We start from the raw sequence: 21,553 nt of genomic DNA on the forward strand, positions 1-21,553 counted from the left end.
GGTTTGCTTTTTTAATTAACAAATTTGTGTAAAACATGTTAAGTAAACCTCCCATTAGTACTTTTCAAAAGACATAACAGTGAGGAGGCAGAGGGAATTACATGTCACATCTATAAACTCAGTCTGGTTCTTGTTAAAAAGCTGTTTTACTGCACATAAACATTTCCACCCAACAGATATGAAGCAAGGTGCTACACATGTGGACACATGCTGCTTACCAGTCCTTACTGATTCTCATTTTGCTCAGATTATGCCATCATTACCCTTACCACTCTTACAAAGCTCCACTCTTGGTTGGAGCTCACCAATTACATAAGTATTAAAACTTACAGTAAATATAACATGAAATTCCTGAATTCCACAGTAAATCCACTTCTTCAGTCATTCAAAAACTTTGAGCTCCTTTGAAATTGAACTTTTGGACTGAATTCATTTGATTCGACAAATGTTTCTATATGCACCTATCTAAGGATCTTTCTATCTAACTCTAACCAAAAAAAAAAAATGCTTAGAGGGGGGAAAAAAAAAAAAAAAAAAAAAAAAAAAAAAAGGTTAACTGGAAGTTTGGAGCTTTGTAATCAACATAGACATAAAAGCTGTGTATGTTAAGCACATACCACATCCAACATGCAATTAGCAGTTTATTGACAGCATGAAGAAAGTTCTCATAAACTGAAAATCTGAAACAGATTGTCACTAATAGTGAATGGTATGTTATTTTTTGGCAGCTTTGGGTGCTTGCTAATACTGTTATTGCTATCTTAGGAGGCTTTAAGGTCAGCAATATTGTCCAACAGATATAAGCAAGGTAGAAAATACATGTCTGTACTGACATCTAAATCTTATAGCTCTTGATGCTTCAAGCAGTTGGTTCATACTCACCTGTGTGAGCTGCCCTAACATCATCAGGTTACAGTGCAGGCATACCCAAAAGCAAATTCTGGAGGGCTTTAGTGAAGGAGAAATTGCAACTATTACTTTGCTTAATCAATTACTGGATATCAATTGTTATGTTGGAGGCACTGTAAGTGTATGTGGTAATTGTAAGGTAATGGTGTGACAGTTTGATGTAAGACATAACAGACAAAGGTCTTGGAAATGATCACTTGCAAAGAGACCTTCAGCTGGAGCCCCTTAAATAACTGAGGGTTTCATCCAACAAGTATACATAGGCAGTTGCCAGGTTCCTGTAGGGGAAAAGAAAAAAACTCTTCATAAATGTAATCAATTTCAAATACTAAAAAACAAACAAAACCACCATACCACAAAAGAAATAACCTACTACTTTACTATATTTTAGTCAGAACTATGAGATGTATTTTTTTTTTTTTTGATCGATTGATGGCTTCCACACTTTTCTTAAGCATTTAATTATAAGTCAAGAAAGAAAATCAATTTCATTTGATGCCTATAATGCTGGTGAATGATTTAAGGTATCCGTGCAAACACTTAAAGGCTACAAACACTTCTTACCTTTCCCTTCAAAGTTCTGGGGTTTAAGCAGCTCAAACAAGTAATTTATCAGCTGTTGAAAGTGATGAAACAGGGCTTCACTGATGTGGGGGAAAATAATGATCTCCTGGTTAAGACTTTGAACTGGGAATTACGAGACATGGCTCTTATTCCCGATTTCCCACAGACTTTGTATGTGACCTCCGTGAGTCATTTCACTCCTTCACGTTTCTATACGCATGTAGAAATGGGAAGTTCAGTTCTCTCTCTCTTGGGAATTCGCATGAATCAGCATGTCTGAAGTGGCTGGACACTGGGCTGCCTTTGTAACACTAAACTGAACAGTAGCAGCAGCATTCTTGGGCATTAAAATTGGCCATTTATCCTCTGAAATTGTACCTGCCACATGCTCGAACAATTTCCAGTCATGACTAGGGAGTTACGTGGCCTAGAAGCCCTCCCAGAGTTTTTAAATATCATGTTTTGTTTTCCAGAGAGATTATCAGTATCGATAGGAGAAATTCCATTGCAGTAGGCCAGGGAACGGTCATTAGCTCGTTGTGTTAATTCAAGCCCTCACTTTGCTTACGTTACTAAATAAATAGCTGAGCAAAAAGCACTGGGCACACTCACACCCCTATGTAAGGAAAAAGCTACTTCTTTGGGCCTGAATGTTGGCAAGATCATTTTATGTAACTGTATTTTGCTTAAACAAGCGTGTTAGATGCACATTCTCTCTCCTTTCTCATCCTCCTCTAGTAGGATAAGGATGATTTACATTTAGCAGACCCTTAAGGAATTGAACAGCATAATGTGAAGAGACGAAACAAGAGCCTGAATGATCCTGTGACAAAGGAAAGATAAGGCACTGGAAGTGCAAAAGGCCTCTTTTTATCCTCTTTAAGAGGTTAAAAAGCAAACATTTTCACTTGGATTCTTCCAGACACACACATTTGAATATGAATGTTAATAACATTTTAACATGGAAACAAAAAAACAACGTGAAGAGCAGCTGGGCCTAAGGTCACTGAGCGATGTACAGGAATCAAACTTGTGACTGGAAGCCTGCCCATTAGGGTCACACACAAGAAGTTATTAGCTTGACAAGGAAAATACCCTCTTTTACTTCTGTATTTGAGCTGGCAGCTACGATCATATGTATCCCATATGACTGGAACAGGCTGGGGTTTCTCTTTTGTTGTTGCATTGCCACTAGGCCTCCAACCAGACACGTGTCCCATATCACTTCATTTCACTCTGCAAAGACAGCTTTAAAATTTGATCTTCTGTATTCAAACTTCTATTTCTGCTCCTCTGAGGGGCAATTTTGCAACTCTTGCTCTTTCACAGGTATTTACAGCCAGGCCTACTCCTTTGGAGGAGTCTCATCAGTGACAGCCACTGCCTTAACCAGACCTGTACGTTAGGCTACCTAAACCCAAAAAGCATAGGCCAGAGTGGCCAGGGGTCAGCTTATGATTCCTCTTGTTCAGTTTACTCTCAAGAGCTCCCAGTGAATTGAATTCTGCAACTTCCCTAGATAACCCTAATGTTACTTTAATTATTAGAATTTTTTTTTGTTTCAAAATGTGGTTTATTCCACCACAAATTACAAGTTGATTACTCTATGCTCCACTGATGGAGCTTCTTATAATCTTTCTGTAATGATGTTTTTCATATCAAGAAATTATATCCATTCGGGCTCCCTTCTTTTAAACTCAACAAATCCAATTCTTTCATTGCTATATACTTGTAGGTCGCTTTTTCCCTCCCCACCCTGTTCTCCTCCAGTTGCTTATTAAAGGTGCTCAGGTCTGGACACAGAGCTTCTCCAGCAGCAGGGCATACCTCCATACCTCTCTTGTATCAAACAATACTTCCATTAATATAATCCCTCAGAGATTTCCTTTTCTTCCCTCTACCTTCAACAGTATCACTTACGTTGTTGACTTAGTATTAGCTTACTAACCATGCTAAAACTCTATTGTCTTCTGTGCTAGTTTAGTGGGTTACACTGCACTTTATATTCATGCATTTGATTTCACTGTGATAAGTGCAATACTTTATACTTGCCTTTAATGACATCATGTTAATTTACAATCCCCTCTATCAATTGATTCTGTTCTTCAGGGTAAGGCAGGTTCAGACAAGAATAAACTTAGAAATTCTACCAATAAGGTTGCTAAGAGAAATACTAAATAAAAATGGAACAAATAGCCCCCATGTGACATTATTTGACATGAGGTAATTGACAATCAATCCAAATCTACCTTTTTAAGAAGCCTGGTTTCACTTCACTGCATTTGCTTGGCCTTTGACAATAGAAGTCTTACTACAGTCAAATGTACCACATCTGCTACATCTGTCTTCTGCAAGCCACTTACCAAACCAAAGGAAAAAAACAGAGCCACTTGATAAGGGTAATTCCTGAAAACTCCATATTGACTTCCATACTTGAAGCTTAAACATCTGATGAATAATAAAAATGTGACGAATGAAAAAAAATATTCAAAGGTAACCCCGAGTGCTGTCCTATAACAAGCCAAACATTTATATGGAATCCAATTACCTTGAACTATTTTTCTTCTTCTGCCTGTTTTGCTGTTGTTGTTGATCCCCCCAAGAGCTTTAAACAGAAAACCTTACAATAATGAAATGTGAATGCATTTTGATGTTTTCTTAACAGTATTTTCACATCCCAATAATTCTAAGCTATCTGAATTGATTAATTTTCAGTGCTACATTAGTTTACAAGGTTTTCATGACTACACTGTTTTTTTTTTTTTCCAAAATCCTTTTTCTTCAACTGCGATGTACATTCTTAGAAGTGTTGTTCATTTACATATTTATATTGTAATTGCACGTGTTCCCGGGTAGTTGAAAATCGTCAATTTTTGCACTATCTATGGCATGTGTTCAATACCACATCCTCAATTTACCCTCGAACTCTAGAGTTCGAGATGAGTTAGAGATGTTTCTTCATCTCAGTCCTTGCTCCATTACAGAATTCCAAGTACCAGAAAGACTTTTAAGGGTAACCTATGAATAAGACTTTTTTCTCCACTTCAAAATGTGTATTTTAACATCTCCATGCATCCCTCTCAGTAACCTGGAAAAGCAAGTCCAAGTCCTCATACCAAGCCTGACAGATTGATTAATTTTTCAAGCACAGCGTGAACCCCTATATACCTGTGTAGTAGCATAACTCTTGCTGAATGTTGGCTCAAAGTCTGTTGGTTCTGCTTTTACCAGAGATGAGCTTGGCAACTATCGAGGGTGAAGACTCTTCTCAAGGGCTGCCACAGCTCTGTGGAAGTGTGCCACTATGAGGAGGTTCTACCTTCGCTATCTCATATAGTATTTCACTGTTTAGAAGACTTTGCAGATAGCTTTGTTCAGCTGTTAACATAATCCTGACTTGATCTTGAAAATGTTACCCCCCCCCCCCCTCAACATCTGGGTCATGGAAGAATGGCTTGGGTATGGGACAATATGTGAAAATTACACTTGGAAGAAGGAGAAGCTGTAGGACCTTATGCATGCTTTATCCAAAAAAATGTGGCAGAGAAAGCCATAAACGTGGATTTCACCTCTGCTCTCCTGAACAATGCTACAGCCTGAAAAGAAACATAATCATGAATGGCAGAGTTCACATTGCACTCACAAACACTGAAAACAATTCCATCAAACCCAGAGAACCTTTGTGAATACTGAAAAAACACTGGTGCACCAAGATGACTTTGCCAAGTCAATGCAAAACAAACTAGTGGATGGCCATGCATCTTTAGCTCCAACACAGCCCAGAAACTGGAGCTTTATGTGAGAGAACTGACAGAAGGCTTTGTATAGAGCCCTTTATGTTCTCGATAAAGACCTCTGCCATAGCACAGGAACATCAATATTCTAATGCGGACAAATGTCCAGTTTTTGCATTTAAATAGGAAGGTTACTTGGACAAGGACAGGTAAGGAATTTCTCATTAAAGATCCAAAAGAGATAATTTTGTGATTTTTGACAAAACAAAAAATTCTGACGTGAGAAATCCCAGAAATGTGTATGCTGAATTTCTGATCACAGACCAAAAAGGGATTGAACTGAAATTAAAGATATGGACACCACCTTAGGAAGAGAAAGCTCTGCTTCTTACGTTCAAGACTAATCGTATGTAATGAAGCCAGTATATATGTACACAAAATCAGGACAGAGAAATTAGGATTCTTTCCCCAATAATGACACAAGTCACCGTCTTAAGTCACTCAGCATGGGAATAGGCAGGTGAATACATAATATATCAAAACCAAGGACTTCTGGACTGTGAGGAGCAGACCTTGTGCCACACTATTTGTTGTCACAGTACATCCACTTTGATGTTGCCACTTGAACATGCTGTTTCTGAATGTGGAAGTTTTGAGATGCTGATGAACAGAATTTCCTCCTCTTCACACATTAGTTTTCAGTTTGAGCATTTCACTGAGAAATGACATGTTATGGTCTTGGAATAAAAATATGCAGAAAAAAAAGACATTTTTGCATAAAGTGTTTGAGTGTCACTATCACAGAAACTTCTCAACTTCTAGAAGTATGCCATGGGATTACACAACTCACAGCTAGACCTGAAAATAGATGCTGATAGGTATAAAAAAACTTTTTTTTTTTTTTTTTTTTTTTTTAAAATAAGTTGTTTTTCCAGGTATTGCAGAAAGACTACAAAGGAGCTCATCATAGTAGGAGGGAGGATGAGCGTTCAGCTACTTTATCCAACTTTTCACAGCCTGAAATTAATCTTGAGGAGAAAAACCAAAACAAAACTCTCCTCCCCTGCCATTGAATTCCAGGGAATGTTTAGGTACAGGTGATTCAAGCAACTTATCTTTTTTGTCTACTGTCCCTTAAAAAAATAAAAATAATTGAAGAATCATAAAATAGTTTACAGAACCCAAGCAAGCTGGTCTTAGAATGTGTTTTTAGAAACCACTTACTCAGGCAAAGAAATCCTGGACCATCTTAGATGAGCTATCATCACTGCTGGGTCTTTGCTAAAAAGGCAAGTAGTCAAAACAGAAGTTATCTGCATTCTTTCTGAAAGTCCAAGTACTCTCAATGACAAGAATAAAAAAGTCCCCTTTCATATACTGAAAAAAAAAATCCAGAAGTGGGGATTAACTTTTCAGAATTTGAATTTAAAGCGTAAATGCCTTCTCTTGCAAACTGAATCACCGCTGTACGTTTTGCTTGGTAGTACTGTTTTTAGTATTGTCATGCAGAAAGAGTTCTGTTGGTCCCAGTATTGCAAAGAACCCACCCCATGCTTAAACGAAGTACTGTACAGTACTTTATTCTTCAACTTTAAAGTTGAAGTGAAGACTGTGAGAAAAAAAAAAAAAAAAGACAATTACTGAACACTACAGCCATGGACTACAAAATTAAGGACCTCAGTTCATATTAGCAAATAAAAAGATCTATCAGACTAGCTCAGCTTCTTGAGAAGAGAAGCAGAAGGTAGCACAGATGGTGAAGACAGAGGAAATTATTCAGGATTCCAAGACACACCTTGAAAGAAGCTACTAAAAAGATTATGTTGAAAATTAAGACCAGAAGGCATCCAGGAATGACAAAGCCTCCAAACCCTTCTTTATATTCTGAAGTTGTAGATAAGTCCTGAAGTTAAATGGGTTATGGTTTGAGGGCTTGTCTTACAAAGAACAATGAAATATCAAGATTTCTTTTTGTCTTTGAGAACAAAAATATCTGAAAACCAAAGGCTGGTTCTTGAGTAGGGAAGAGGACAGAAAAGGAACAAAAATATTGTAGAACCTACATCCTACCCACCTCAGGTAAAACAAAAACTGAAACCCACACAGCACCTCCACCCCCTGCAGACTAGCATTTTCTGCCACTGCTGAAGTGGAAAAAGTTATATCGTAAAATAGACCTAAGGTTATGATGAGGAAGTTAGAGAGGTAAGTTTCTTTAGTCCAGAATGACTGCCACGCAAAAGAAGCTTGAACTTACAAACTTAAGTTTTGGCTAAAAAGGGACAGGACCACAAACAGGCTACAAGGTTTACAAAGAGAAAACATCAAGAGGATTGAAAACAAAAATGCTGAGTAATAACAGAAAGCTAACTTAATAAAAATCTCTGATTCAGATGCCAAGACTTCTTACTGGTTTAAATGAGCATAAAGTAAAGGGGACCTCTGATATTAATAAAAGTCCAAACTGACTAGCAGACAGAATCTCAGTACTCAGTTCTTGGCTGTACTAGAAAATTTGTGTAATTCTGTATTCTACCGCTGCTGTATTTTTCTGGTGTCCAAAATAGCATAATGCTGCTGCCTCTCAGAACTGCTACGACAAATTCAGAAAGATTTGAAGATGCTTGGATATGTAAACTGATACAAGAGTCTATATTGCTTTTAGCCAAGTACTACCTCCCACATTATTCTAGAAGAAATATTAAAAAAAAAAAAAAAAAAAAAAAGTTAATCCCCTGCTGATTGCTTCCCTATAGTTTAATTAGTGAGGAAGGGCAGTAAGGCATCACAGAATTTCCATTAGTTTTACTGTCCTCTACAGTCAATATTTTATGCCTATGATTTTATTTCTAGGTTCCAGGGACACATACAAAGCATTCATGCTTTCCCTTTGTTTTCTATCTTGAGAAACCTTGGACGCAAGATTTTTTAATGGACTATTACTGTTCTCCTCTTATTTCATAAACAATACAAACATACTCAAGTGATGACAGAGAAACTCCCTTTGGGTTATTTACAGAGGTAACTCCGCGACCCAGGTTACTTCTGTAAGTAATGAGGATATGATGATAACAAAAATACTTGAAACATGAAAAAGCTCTGTACACTGCACCATGTAATAGCACGAGAAAAAACAAAGAATGCACTGTTACTAAAATCCCATCTTTTACAGAAATATACACACTGTCAAATATAACCTTTTGTTACATGAAATCTCACACAACTTCCCACCTACCTTTTTCCTCCAAAAGACTACGTTCTTCTAAAATATTACAAGGTGTATTTGTTGTTTATTTTTTTTCCCACTTCTGGAGAAGGTGACCCTATGATACGTTAAACTAAGAGGAGGAAATCAACTAACATCTTCTTTTTAGAATCTTATCCAGTATCACTGCTGTAACACATACACTTGGGGACAGAGTGGAGAAGCATCTTTTAATGCTTCTTAAGGCCCAAAAACTTGGTGTTATCAATGTCTTATTAATGACCTATAATCTCTCACGACTGAGAAAACGTTATTAAAAAAAAACAACGCACTGTAGTTTGGAGTCTTTATGGAAGACCAGGCACATCTTTCTAAAACAAAACTTAACAAAATACTAAGTGTATCAGAGGAGTCAGACCTGAAAAACCAAAATACAAACATTAGACTCAAAGTGCCATAAAGAAAACTTCCTCTATCATTAGTCTTATGCTTCAGCACGGAAGAACTGAATCAGTAGTGCCAGAAGTATCACTAAGCTGTAATAACCAAACACCTCTATTACAGAATTCCAGGTGAAGACTTTAATGAAGTTAAGTGTAAGTTACCTAAGTGTAGTGTCAGAAAAATACACCAAGACATCACTACAGGGAAGAAAACAAAACAAACAAACAAAAAACACTTTCCATCAGCTTTAAGGTTTTTTTGTTGTTGTTGTTTTATTTCTGTAACTATTATTTATTTATCAAAGGACAAACTGTACTGGATGCTCAGCTTGCACAACAGACATCTTTATTGAAAAAGTTATCTAGATATAAATTTTAAATCATCTTTTTAAAACCATTTAAGAGGTTTTCATGTGCCAGTTAGTCTTTAGAAAATTCTAGTTCTGTTGGAAATGGTTTGAAAACATAATTTATTTTCATATTGTTAAAATTTTCAATCTATTCATTTTTCTTCTTTTCATAGAAATTTAGAAATGTCAGAACACGTCAAGTTCATTAAACTCTTCCATATTCTCATGAAGAAATTATCCTTACCCCCCTTTATACTGACAAAAGAGCCCTTAACGAAGGCAACAGAAAACTAAAAAGCAACACGCACGGCTAACTAAAAAAAAGTACATAAGGTTAGTGGTTTTTTCTATTTAGCTGAATGTGAATTTTCCTTCAAGTTTTTCCCACCATTGCTATCATTTGGCACAGAAAAGTGTGCCAAAATTCTAACAGCTGTTTATCTAAGACAACTAATTAGCTAATGTATTCCTTATATAACACGACCATTTTATAGCACTAGCATGTCTAGTATAATTAACATGTTGCATTTCTCTTACATGTCTGAAAATTCACAACTAGGTATTAACACTTACATTTTACCACAATTGCTACTTTCAATTAAGAAAAATACTCAGGTAGTATCTTATTTGGCAACTTTTTAATAATGTATTTAGAAACCTAAATAAAACCTGTCACAGGTGATAAAGCCATACACCATCAAGGCCATGGGGTGTAACACACTGAACTAAGAATAATGGATGCTATTGGGATTTTCTGCCTGTGGCTCTCATGGCTGTACAGAGATTTTCCCGTATTATTCCCATTAGGTTCAGAAAGCTTAAAAAAAAAAAACAAAACAAAAAAAAAACACATGGCTTAGCTGGTGAGTAGCCATAAAAGAGTTACATAAACCCTGCAGTATTATTTGCATCCAAATTTTTCTTTTCAAAAACTATTTTCACTCTACCATACAAACATATCTAGGCATCAGAATAAGAGGACAAGCCAAACTGTGCTCTTCATATTCAGTTAGGCAAGAAGTTATGGTTTCAAGTTCCTGTAGTGTTCAGTCATCCAGAACTAGAACGGATGCATAAACCCTCATTACAAGAGTTCTGGAAAGTGGTGAGTAGCAGAAATGAGATTGCAGACGTGTTTTTATTTTATACTCTTCATTCATTTCCACTCTCCATGGAACTCTCGGGTTCCATGAATCCCACAAGCCACACAGCTAGCATTCCATATTTCAATGCTGGAAATTGTTTATGGTCCCTTAATTCCAAGAATTGTGCAACAAAACCAAGCAACTAGTAACCATAGGAACTATAGAACAGAAAAAAGAAAAAAAAAAAAAAAAAAGACAAGTTTCAGCAACGAAACTGCAGTTTAATTCTTGAAAATGCTATTTTTTCACAACCTACCTGTAACATTAAACCTATGCAGTAACACATATCTACTACACACTAAAAGATACTTCTTACTACTGTGCTGTGTTTTAAGTACTCCGTTTCTCTCTTCTATCTCTTTTCCTCTCTCCCTTTATCAGAGCACTACACTTTCTTCTGTTTGCTTACACCTGTATAAAACAAATTAAAAAGATGTTTTAATGGAGAAGAAAAATGCACTGTCTAGTCATTTTCATGCAAAAAGATTCAAAGTCTCAGTCATATTTAATGTCCTGTTAACGAACAGCTCTTGTAGCATACTGCCTTTGGATTGTGTATGAAATATTTGCATTCTGCTGATTGCAGGAACCATAAGGAAGCCATTAACCAGTGATCAATGCCCTGAACACAGAGGACTGTATAAACTACAGCGTGCATCACTATGTCCTGCAACTAAAGCAGTTAAAAAGAGGCAGGACTGAATCACTGCTTGGAACTTCAGCAATTTCAGGCACCCACATCCCATGCTGAGCAGAATTCAAATTGACTAGAAATCACTCTCATACAAAATCTGGTAATTTATAATATGGGAAACTGCATAGTTCTCTTCTGGAATTTCCTATTACTCACATCTTTATTGTGACAGTGCCTAGAAAGCTGAAGAGAGAACATCAAGCCCTGTGCAATCATAGACACACACTTTGCTCCTATTGGCTTTTAGTGGTGGTGAGCAATTACACTAATTAATATAATTTAGAAACACTGAAGAGTTTTCCACTCGGCTGCCTATTTCACCCCAATCCTGGTATTTTGCAAAGACTTAAGACAAAACTTTCAAGGATCAAAAGATTTCAAAACCACATGAAATGTAAAAATTAATCTATTTGGATTATTTGAGGACTTCAACAGACAAAATGACTTGAGATAACTGGTATCTTTGATCAATACTGCGAATATCTTTAAATTAAGAAAGCTACACTAATTTTCCTCTATTACAAAGCAATGCTTGTAAATATCTTCCTGAAACAAAACCAAACAAAAAACAACCTTCTTCATCCCAAAGATTCCAGAAAAGTGAGTGATACATGGTCACTTCCATAGGAAGGTCATATACTGAAAAACTGTTCCCAAACTTTCAGCAAAATACCATGAAGCTACATTGGCTTTGGAGGGTTGTTATTTGGTTTTGGGAGACTTCCAAACTAGTACCTTTTAAAACTACCTTAAAGTAATAGTCTAATAAAGATATGTGCACACAGATTCCCGTTACTTCTGTAATGCACCGATTATATTTTAATTCAGTTGAACACAGCAATTTAACAGAATCCAAAAGTGCAAAAGAGCAAGTTTCCAGATCTTTAAGTACTAGGCATCCATGGAATGAAAAAATAAAGCTGGTCTTTCTCTGCTTCCCTATGCCAGAGTCAACATTCTCTTGACTTGGATAACAAAGGCCATGACCACACGGTCCTGCTGGAGGCATCTGCTTGAGATGCATGAGATCCAAATAGGGAGGTGGCCCCCTCTCCATAGCTCAGCATTTCCTTTGGAAATGTCTGCTTTGCCACCTCCATGTATCAAATGTAGTTTTATACTTGATGCTTACTTAGTATCGTATTAATAACAGTATTGTTTTACTGCACTCTTCGATTAAATCTGTGATGTATTTTAATCAAAACAACATGTACAAAACATTATTATCAAGTGAAAAAACAAAATACCACTGCAAATAGAAATATGGACACAAACTCAATAGGCCAATTTATTTTTTATTCTCTTTGTACTACCAGAGTCTAGTTTGAACAATTTTTCCCCTCAGAATCATGCAGATTTCACTGGACAGTACAAGTATTTACTACAGTAACATTCAGGTACATTACTCAGATGACAAAAACTTTCAAATACTGTACTTCAGAAATATAGGAGCTGGCATACAGCTCAGACTAGATTCCAAAAAGTACATATTACTTTCAAAACAGCAAAAACTACTCATTTTTTCTTTCTGGAACCAAATGGTAAACTCTGTACCAAGGAAAGATCAATAGGCATTTGCATATCACAGCAATAGACATTCCTTAAGTTCAGACATCATATTCATACTTTATCCTTAAAATATTTTAAAGTTACTCAGTTGTTTCCATCTATTTAGACCAGTGACCGTACCTATAATAAATAATGAATTCACTAAAATGATAAGGCATTACCTTATAAATAACTGCCAAGTCCAATAACACATCAAGACAACGTTCCTTAAAATCTTTATCACCATTCTATCCAAAGTTCACAAAGTCAACAGCAATTACCGAACATACAGAGAATAAAAGTAGACACATAGCCAAACAGGTACCCTAACATTTAAATTTCAACATATGTAATATATGTTGCACACACTAATCCACTCGTTAATGCAAAGTTTGATAAGGCTGTCACAGGTTGTGATATTTTATCTTCTGATATCTCTGATGTCAAATGGCAAGGACGCAGTCTCCACTTTATTTGTAAGCACGTGTGTATGTAAGACTTACATGGAAAGTTTGGGAGGGATAAATATTACATATCCCAACACAAACGTAAAATCACATTTTAATAATTAAACCATACTTAATTCTGTAACATGTGCCCCTGACCTAACCTTTGCACAGTGTTAAGGAACTGTTTTTCCATCCTAACAAATACTGGTTTTTTATTTCTGGGGAAGGTCTGAAGTAATTTTTTTTTTTTCTAAAGGGTCTTTCTTCTCTTCAAGAAAATGACTGAAAATAATCTAGACCTTCTATTACAGTACTGAAAACTACATAGCTTAGTGTAACTACACACTGAAAGAATTCCAAACAAGCTACAAATCACATATGTACTCTGTTTTAGCCTGGCTTCTTTTTACAGGATACTTTCTCTCTCTTCTCCAAAACCAGCCCCTTCTGAGGCAGTAACAGTGTTGAGCTCCGATGAATCTTTTGAAAGCCTAGTATAACTTGAACGTTGGCTCCGTTTGTGAGCAACACTCTTCAGGTTCTCGTTCTGAACTGCAGTTGAATTGGAACCTGAGCTAGGGTGCAAGATAATTTGAGATGAATCTCTGGTACCTTGTATTTCTTCAAAATTTTGATTAGCTCGATTGCTTGGAGCACTGTTATTATTTAGGGTTACTGTACTAGGGGTTCTATTTAAGTTATAGACTTTCTGGCAGGCTGGCCAGTTTTCTTCTGGGCTACTTGCTATCAGGCTGCTTTCTGATGGGCTCTTCTTATCTTCTGAGCAAATAGACATACGAACCACAGCTGGATCTTGAAGGCCACTAAGGCTGTGCGGAATTCCTCTCTTTGCACTATGACTGTCATCTTCAAGCTCAATGAGATTTGCCTTTTCAAGCTGTGAATCATCTGCTCCTTCATTATGGAGGGAATGATTGGGAGAACTTTCGTTGGATCTTACACCAGAGTCAGACGAATCTTTTTTATCCAAAAGGGCATCTGTCAAGTACTCCTTTGCTTTGATGAAGGTTCTAATAGGTTCGGATCCATGTTCTGGAGATTTGGGTTGTTTGTCGATTTTTACATCTGTTTTCTTATCTTTACCTTCCTTAAGAAGTGGGGTATTATCTGACTCCTCAGTTCCTGACTCATCTTCATCACTTGGAAGCTTCTGATACCGGAGAGTAACTCCCTTAAGCTTTAAATCTGCAGCCTGGAAAATACTTGTTCTTTCTGAAGACTTCTTTCCTAGCAGAAGCTTGGAACCAGATTGATCAGATTTTTCATCTTCTTCAGTAATAGGATCCAAAGGAGATGCATCATTAGTAGAAACACCTGAAGTACTGTAATCGATAACATCATTCCTCTTCATCAGGAAGGACTTTCTTCCATCATCTTGTTTCTGCTCACCATCTTTTCCTTTTTCTTGTTCTGCACTCGAATGCAAGGAACCCCCTGATGTACTCTGCCCCATATAGAAAGCACTCGAACTATGAGGGGAAGACCTACCACTTACTGTAGTGGAACTGGCACCTCCTTCTAACTGTGACATTTGAGCAATATATTCTCTATATGCATCTCTATATTCTGCCTGTACCTTGTCAGTGAGCTTTGATATTTCAATACTTGAATCTTGAGAGTTAAGACTTGAAAGACTTGGCGTTCTGCGAGTTTGTGACTGGGGAAAAAAAAAAGAGAATAGTTATATGAAATATTTATTTTGACTTTTACTGATCATTCTAAGTTAAGTAACAAAGCATGAAGTTTGTGCTTATTTTTTTTTTGTTATGATTAGTCATGCAACTGAAATTGTCAATGTTATATGCTCAAACCCCTCAGCAAGCAGCATATGCAAGATCTTCAATCTACTGTTCCACGATTTCCTTTCTATTTCTTTACTATAGGATTACTGCCAGCTTTTTGTAGGATCAACAATGTTATGTATATACTAGAATACTGAGGAACAGCTAAGCATGAAAAACTAAAATGTTGGTTAAAGGACTTCTATATGCCCTGACTCCTGCCCACAGCAAAATGTAAGTATCTCAGAAATATTAACACTTGATTTTTTATGCATTATTCGCTACTTTTTATCCATACTCACAGCAGCTATAGTTCTTCACTAATGAGAATTATTTGATTATGTTGTACATTTCCAGGAATACTCCTTCCCTATTTTCTCTAGAAGAGCAAACTACCTTCCTCACTCTTTCAATTTCATTTCAGATAACTCTATGGGCATCAACTATTTTTTAAAACTTGCATCTTGAAGTGTTTTTAAAAGAGATTTTCTTACACTTCTTTCTGTGCTTTTGACACAAAAACAAGGTTAAAAATTTGAGTCATGCCACTTATGTTTTGAAAAACATACATTGATACTCGTAGCTGTAAATGGAGCAAGGGTAATCAGGATCTTACATATACGTGTGCATATACACACTCAAATACATATCTGGGATATATATCCCAAACCTCTTTTCAGCTATATTTTTCCTATTTTGATGGGACTTTCAAGATTTTCTAATTTAGGCCTCCAAAATCAGAGATGAAAAAGCTGCAACATGGATTTTTTTGGGAAATTCTGACCACTATTTAGATAATCTAATCATTCATTAGCTGTATTGTCTTGTTTCTTAAAAAGGAAAAAGAAAAGCTCACACTTAAGATAATTTCATAAGATAAAAAACCCTGACCATAACCTACAGCAGAAACTATAGGTACAAAAGGATGTGAGCTGTGGAGTGTATGATGAGAATACGTATTGTCAAGACAATGCTCCAATGTCCTGAAGCACTGCCTGTTTAAAAAAATAATAAATATATATGTAATCTTTTAAATAATATAACTTCTGTCTAGCACATACTTAAAAAAAAATCATACACAGTGTGTATACTATAAAAAACAGAAATCCTGCAAAACATTACTGTACGCAATAGCTTTGATTTTTTTTCTTCTCGAGGAGTGATTACTGGAACAGTTTTGAGATGGGAAAGACTAAAGCCCTTGACTCTCAGAGAGTATGATTTAAGAGTTCTCATCTCTGCTGCACTTCAGTCTTTGTCAAGACTGAGAACTGGAAGTACCTGAACTGTCACAGCAGATTTACTTCTTGACCTGTCTGTACCTCAGAATGTAAAAAGCCTGTTACTGTACTGGTAAGCACGTAGAACACATTTTTTTATTAAATACCTGCCAACTTAAGTTACTATGGCGTGGAGGAGCTTCATCAAGACCAATTGTGTTGAGTTCTTCAAAGCTGAAGTTAAGCGTGTAGGGAGCTTGACCAGAAAGACCTGTAAGCTCAGTGTGAGGCAACTCAGTGCTATGCCCAGGACGACGAGTAAGTTCACTGTGAGAAATCGCAGAGGCAGCATGCTCAGTCGTCCCACGAGGATCTTCCTGAACAGCCTGATTTTCTGAATTTCTCATTTCAAGTATCTTTACACACACAAAAAAAAAAAGACAGTGCAAATATAATCATATAAATAGAAAAAAAAAAAATCAAAACTGTTAAAGAAGGGCTGCTACATATACAATTAAGCAATTCACAAATATAAAAGTATACTTGCATATGTGTTTGTGATCATGGCAAACTATGAAAAAGGATCTGTTCACAGACCTAGTACATTCATTGTCTTTACTACAAACCACATTTTCATATTACAGATTTTTCTTGTATTTACAGAATTACTTATTATTACTCAGACCACTAAACCAACTTACATGCCACAAAACACTTCCAATAAATTTTTGTAAAAGAGTGATAAATTACTGATCTTAAATTAAAAACAAACACTCCGTTTTATAGCTTTAATCAACCTGAATCTAACAATAAATATTGTCTTACACTTATCACTGTTTTGAAAACTGATTTCACAGTTCATAGACTCACTGCAATTTTCAGAAAGAAAACTGGCGATATACTAAAAATACTTAAAATAAACCACAATTCTCTGTGATGCATATCCCTCACTATAGAACTGACATTCACTCTCAAAGTGGGAGGAGGGAAATTAGATATCTATATATGCTTCAGTAGTAGTATACTGTGAAAATGCTGCACTGAATACAACTACATGTCAATAAAATATTGCCCGTTTATCTGGTTGGCTTGATCTTTAGCTTCAATTTAATTAAAAATAGTGCTTATGCAATTGGGTGATATGCATTTCTAACAGCCTGGCTGTCCACTTCCTCTCACAAATGTACTTTGAACTCCCTAACAGGACGGAGGCCTTAAAGAACTAAGCTCTGACATTTCATGGAAGTAGTCAAATTTTATAAAAAGAGGAGGAAAAAAAATCAGAATTCACAATCAAGTAAGGCACAAATCCATAAATAACTAGTTCTTGGTTGCAAATACTCAAGACAAAAAGACAAAAATCACAAAATAATAAACACGTGCTTTAAGATGTTACTTATTGTTTTAAGCATAATAACAAGCAAGCAATACAAAAAAAATTATAAGGTTCATAACAGAAAAGACTAATTTATGGTGTCCTGAAGAACTGAAGAGGAGGTCTTACCATGCTCCTGAACAGGTGCCAGTCACCAAAATTCATACTCATTTCTTTTTTCAGTTCATCAATGTTGCACTGAGCCAAGACACGTCCATTTATATTTGCCTAAAAAAGTAAAAGTAAAAGTAAAAAAAAAATAAGTTACTGATACAAGAACTGTCGTGTGATAGTAACAGACCAGAGAGGTGAACACACTGATGGAGACTACTACAGAAATTCCTCAATATATCTTTTAAGTCCAATTCTACATAATAAAAACATATTTTAGAAGAATATTACTTGGTGATTGCTGCTGGAGTAGAAGAACCAGTTTCATGAAAAGTATGAAAACATTTTATTAAACCCATCAAAAACACGTATATGAAAGGCAATGATTTTGTTCCACAAACATACATAAGGAGAGGTAGAAAATGGTCACAGACAATAATCCATATTCAACTGCCTAGATTTCTCACACTCACAGCGCAAACACTGCAGACATTCAGGTATTCAGATTATCAGGCTGTTAAGTCCCAAGTATCACCTGACCCCTGGCTTGAGGCATCCAAGATCTACACCCAGAAAGTTCCCTCCCTGCACAAATACAAGCTCACATTCTTGCTGTCATCAGAAACCCCTGGGATGGAAGACCAGATTTCTATTTTCTTCCCCCCAATCTTCCTCATAACTCAGAGATCAACAAAGAAGTGCCTAAACACCATTTATATCCCAAGAAGGTGATTCTTTACGTTGGACTTAGGTACGCTGTACTTAATTCCTTTGAACAGCACCAAATTCAATATAGAACCATTTCCACTGTGAAGTAAAGGGTATTTTTCTTTGTACCATGTATTGGTGGATGGGCAGAATGTAAAAGAGGAATCATGTCTTACAAGGGTAGCTACAAAATGGAAGACTTGAGTTGAGCACTCTGCTTAGCCTTAGGGAATTCAATACTTCAGTTGCCACATCTCAGTAAGATGTATTTAATCAAATTTAATCAAAGGAAAAAGACCAGACAGACATTTTCTTTCATTCAACCACTCATAGTAAGAAATACAATGAAATAAATAAGAGGAATCTCAGAAATAACTGAGGAGCACAGTCTTTTAGCACCATAGAGCCACTGAAGCAACTGCATTTTTTTGCAGCTAGACCTAATGAGCTACAATCTCACATTCAACTTCTTGCTTTAAGCAACACTGCTGATGCTTCTGGTGATGAACTTGTCTCCTATTTCTTGAATCAACACTTTCCCAATATTTTAAGATATGATAGGTTCTGGCGCAAATCAAGCTCAGCAAAACCATTCACTAATTACAATCTTTTTTACAGTATTCTTCCCTTCTTTCTTCATAAAAAGAGCACACGGAATGGTGAAAAAAATAATAAAGACAAAAATGAATGTTTTAATATCTCACAAAAAAGAGTAGCAACAGCAAAATGTAAGCTGGCCTTGTTCTGAGGCAAATAGGTGTGGAATGTGATAGGAGAGAAACTGAACTGTCTTGACCACTCATTTACAACAAAAGATATTAGACAACTTTTCAAGGGGAAAAAATAAGCTGCTACCTAGATGTAGAACACATGTACAATACTATTCATCTAAATACAACAATTTAAAAATCATTTTTCTTGTTTCTTTTCTCAAAATAACCAGTCTCATTAACATGTATATTTCTGAGCTTATTTTTCTTTTTAAGAGAGTTTTTTCTCTGAGAAATACACACTTGTCTTAAAATGCCCTTTTAACTTGGCTCAAATTAAGATGTTCTGATATTCAATGTGTTTCAACAAACATTTCCAAAGAACAGAGGCAGTTAAATATTTCCTTTCACATGTTATGTCTGTGTTTAGGTATTAGATGCACTAATGAAATTCAGCAGATACCTTTCTTATAGTTGCAGAGTACTGAGGGAGCATGCTCTGGTCCAGACCATCTATCTGTTTTAGCTTCTCACAAACAGCTTCCACGCTCATTGTGCTCAGAGACACATGTGATACTCCTGTGGTCGATCCTGTGCCTGCTCCTCCTCCCTGTAAGAAGTGAGAAAACATGCATAAAAGATGTGTTCAAATACTAAGTACACCCAGAATTTCTCGATATACACGAGCACAAGCCAAACCGTGTTCAACTACATTTTAAAATTAAGAGATGAGAACAAGAAAGCACAGGCATTTTAATTAATATCAGAATATCTATATACTGGGAAACACTCAGTCTTTGTATGAGAAAAGCCAGAGCATCTTGAGTCCTGCCTACGTGAGAAAACAACCCTTAAATCATGTTATTTAAGAAAACCAACAGAAATCAAGAATATTAAGTAAGGGTTAATCAATTTCAAATGCATCTTTTTACAAAGTTTCCCACTGATTTTAGCAGTTAGTGTGTTTTTGGATGTTGGTTATTATTGTTATTACTACTTTTAGATAACCCAGACAACTTTTTCCTGTCTTAAAAAAACTCCTGGTTTACCATTAGACAAAGATGACCTGAAACACAGCTCCTCAATTGCTTGGATTCACTGGGTACTTTTAACCGTATCTGCTCATTTTGGTATCACCATCAGAGCTGGGAAATACAGTGCAGCACTGCTGCTGCCCTCCAAGATACTGAAAGGATGTTTCATGTATCTGGAGCTTTGGCAAAACTTAAGTAGAAAGCGCTCACATCTCAGATCTCTAATGGAGAAGTTGCCCTGATAACGTTGCCAGCATCTGGGCATTTCCAGGAAAGTGTGGAAAACCAGAACAAATACATCTGCACACAGTCAGCATATTAAGACAGTGTTTTCTCAAAAAAACGAAAAATAACACCCACATTATTCCTGGATGGGCAAAGTGCAAAGATCTGAACAGTTAAGTTAGTTAGCTCCCAACTCCTAAAAGCAAAACCAGAACTAGTTCCACCAGGTATGCTTTTTTTTTTTTTCCCACCCTCCTCTGGGGAAAAAAACCTTCCCTTTTTCTGAACATGCAGTTTTGGTTTGGGCTCCACAAAACATCCACCAAAGTGAAGCTCCTTTTAGGAGGATGCAAAATAGCTTCTGAAGCTTCAGAGCTCATCATCACATGCATAAATTTAAAAGTACATTTTAAATCTCCAAAGTTCAACTAATCAAGTTAGGCTATATTTCTTAATCACCAATTAAGGCTATTTTTATAATCCCAATATGTTGTTTTTGCTTTTGTTTTTAATTTTTAATTACTTCAACGTTATTTAGTTAATCTTGCAGAATTAATCAATTAATAGATCCAAAATAATTACCTACTAAAAGCAAGAATTATTACACTTAATGCCATTAACCATATCTAAATTGTCTAAAAGCAGAGTATTTGAGAAGAAACTATTCATTTATAAAGGCAACAAACCCCAAACTCATTCTCGACTACTTTAACCTCAGAGTTATCTCATTGTTTTCGGAGATATCCTGATCTGGGGAGGTTGGCAGATTTCCCACCTGAGGTTCAAGGTTCAGATTGCACACTGGAACAGGCTCCCCAGGGATGTAGTCACTGCACCAAGCCTGTCTGAATTTAAAAAGCGACTGGACTGTGCACTTAGTAGCATTGTCTAAACTTTTGGGTAGACCTGTGCGGTGCCAGGAGTTGGACTTGATGATCCTTATGGGTCCCTTCCAACTCGGGATATTCTATGATTCTGTGACATGTAATTCCCCCCGAGTTCTCTGCCAGATATGCTTGAAATGGTCTCAAAACAGGTGAACAATCAACTTCACTCAAAAACACCACAGGAGGTAGTGGGGATCCTAAGCACCCTTGGCTGAAAACAGAGCTGGGGCTTCTTCTTCTGACCATTTACATAATCGATATTACATGTCAACTGGACACTAAATAAAAGATATTTCTATTTCTATTTTCTGACTAGGTAGTCTACCTAAATCATTGCACCTTAGCATTGTCCTTTCAGTACAATCCAGGCACCTTGTTTAGTGGCATGGTAATCCTTCCAAGGACAAGCCACTTACTCTTCAGATTCTGCAATGTTTCCC

At 36.4% G+C, this 21,553-nt stretch overlaps 1 protein-coding gene across 4 annotated transcripts in view; it reads right to left on the reverse strand.

Annotated features, from left to right (window-relative positions):
• Positions 1 to 12,319: 12,319 nt before the first annotated feature.
• The window catches only part of KIDINS220 (kinase D interacting substrate 220), a 71,196-nt gene continuing 61,962 nt past the window's right edge, over positions 12,320 to 21,553 (reverse strand). For all 4 annotated transcript variants that reach the window (XM_084513618.1, XM_084513617.1, XM_084513616.1 and 1 more), the window contains 4 exons: positions 19,431 to 19,577; positions 17,568 to 17,666; positions 16,231 to 16,479; positions 12,320 to 14,719 (listed from right to left, as the gene is read on the reverse strand). In XM_084513618.1, the coding sequence (XP_084369744.1) occupies positions 13,448 to 14,719; positions 16,231 to 16,479; positions 17,568 to 17,666; positions 19,431 to 19,577 (1,767 nt within the window). In that variant the 3' untranslated portion in view covers positions 12,320 to 13,447. The remainder of the gene's footprint in view (positions 14,720 to 16,230; positions 16,480 to 17,567; positions 17,667 to 19,430; positions 19,578 to 21,553) is intronic.

This window comes from Aythya ferina (assembly GCF_964211825.1).
Source record: "Aythya ferina genome assembly, chromosome: 3".
Classification (NCBI taxonomy): Eukaryota; Metazoa; Chordata; class Aves; order Anseriformes; family Anatidae; genus Aythya; species Aythya ferina.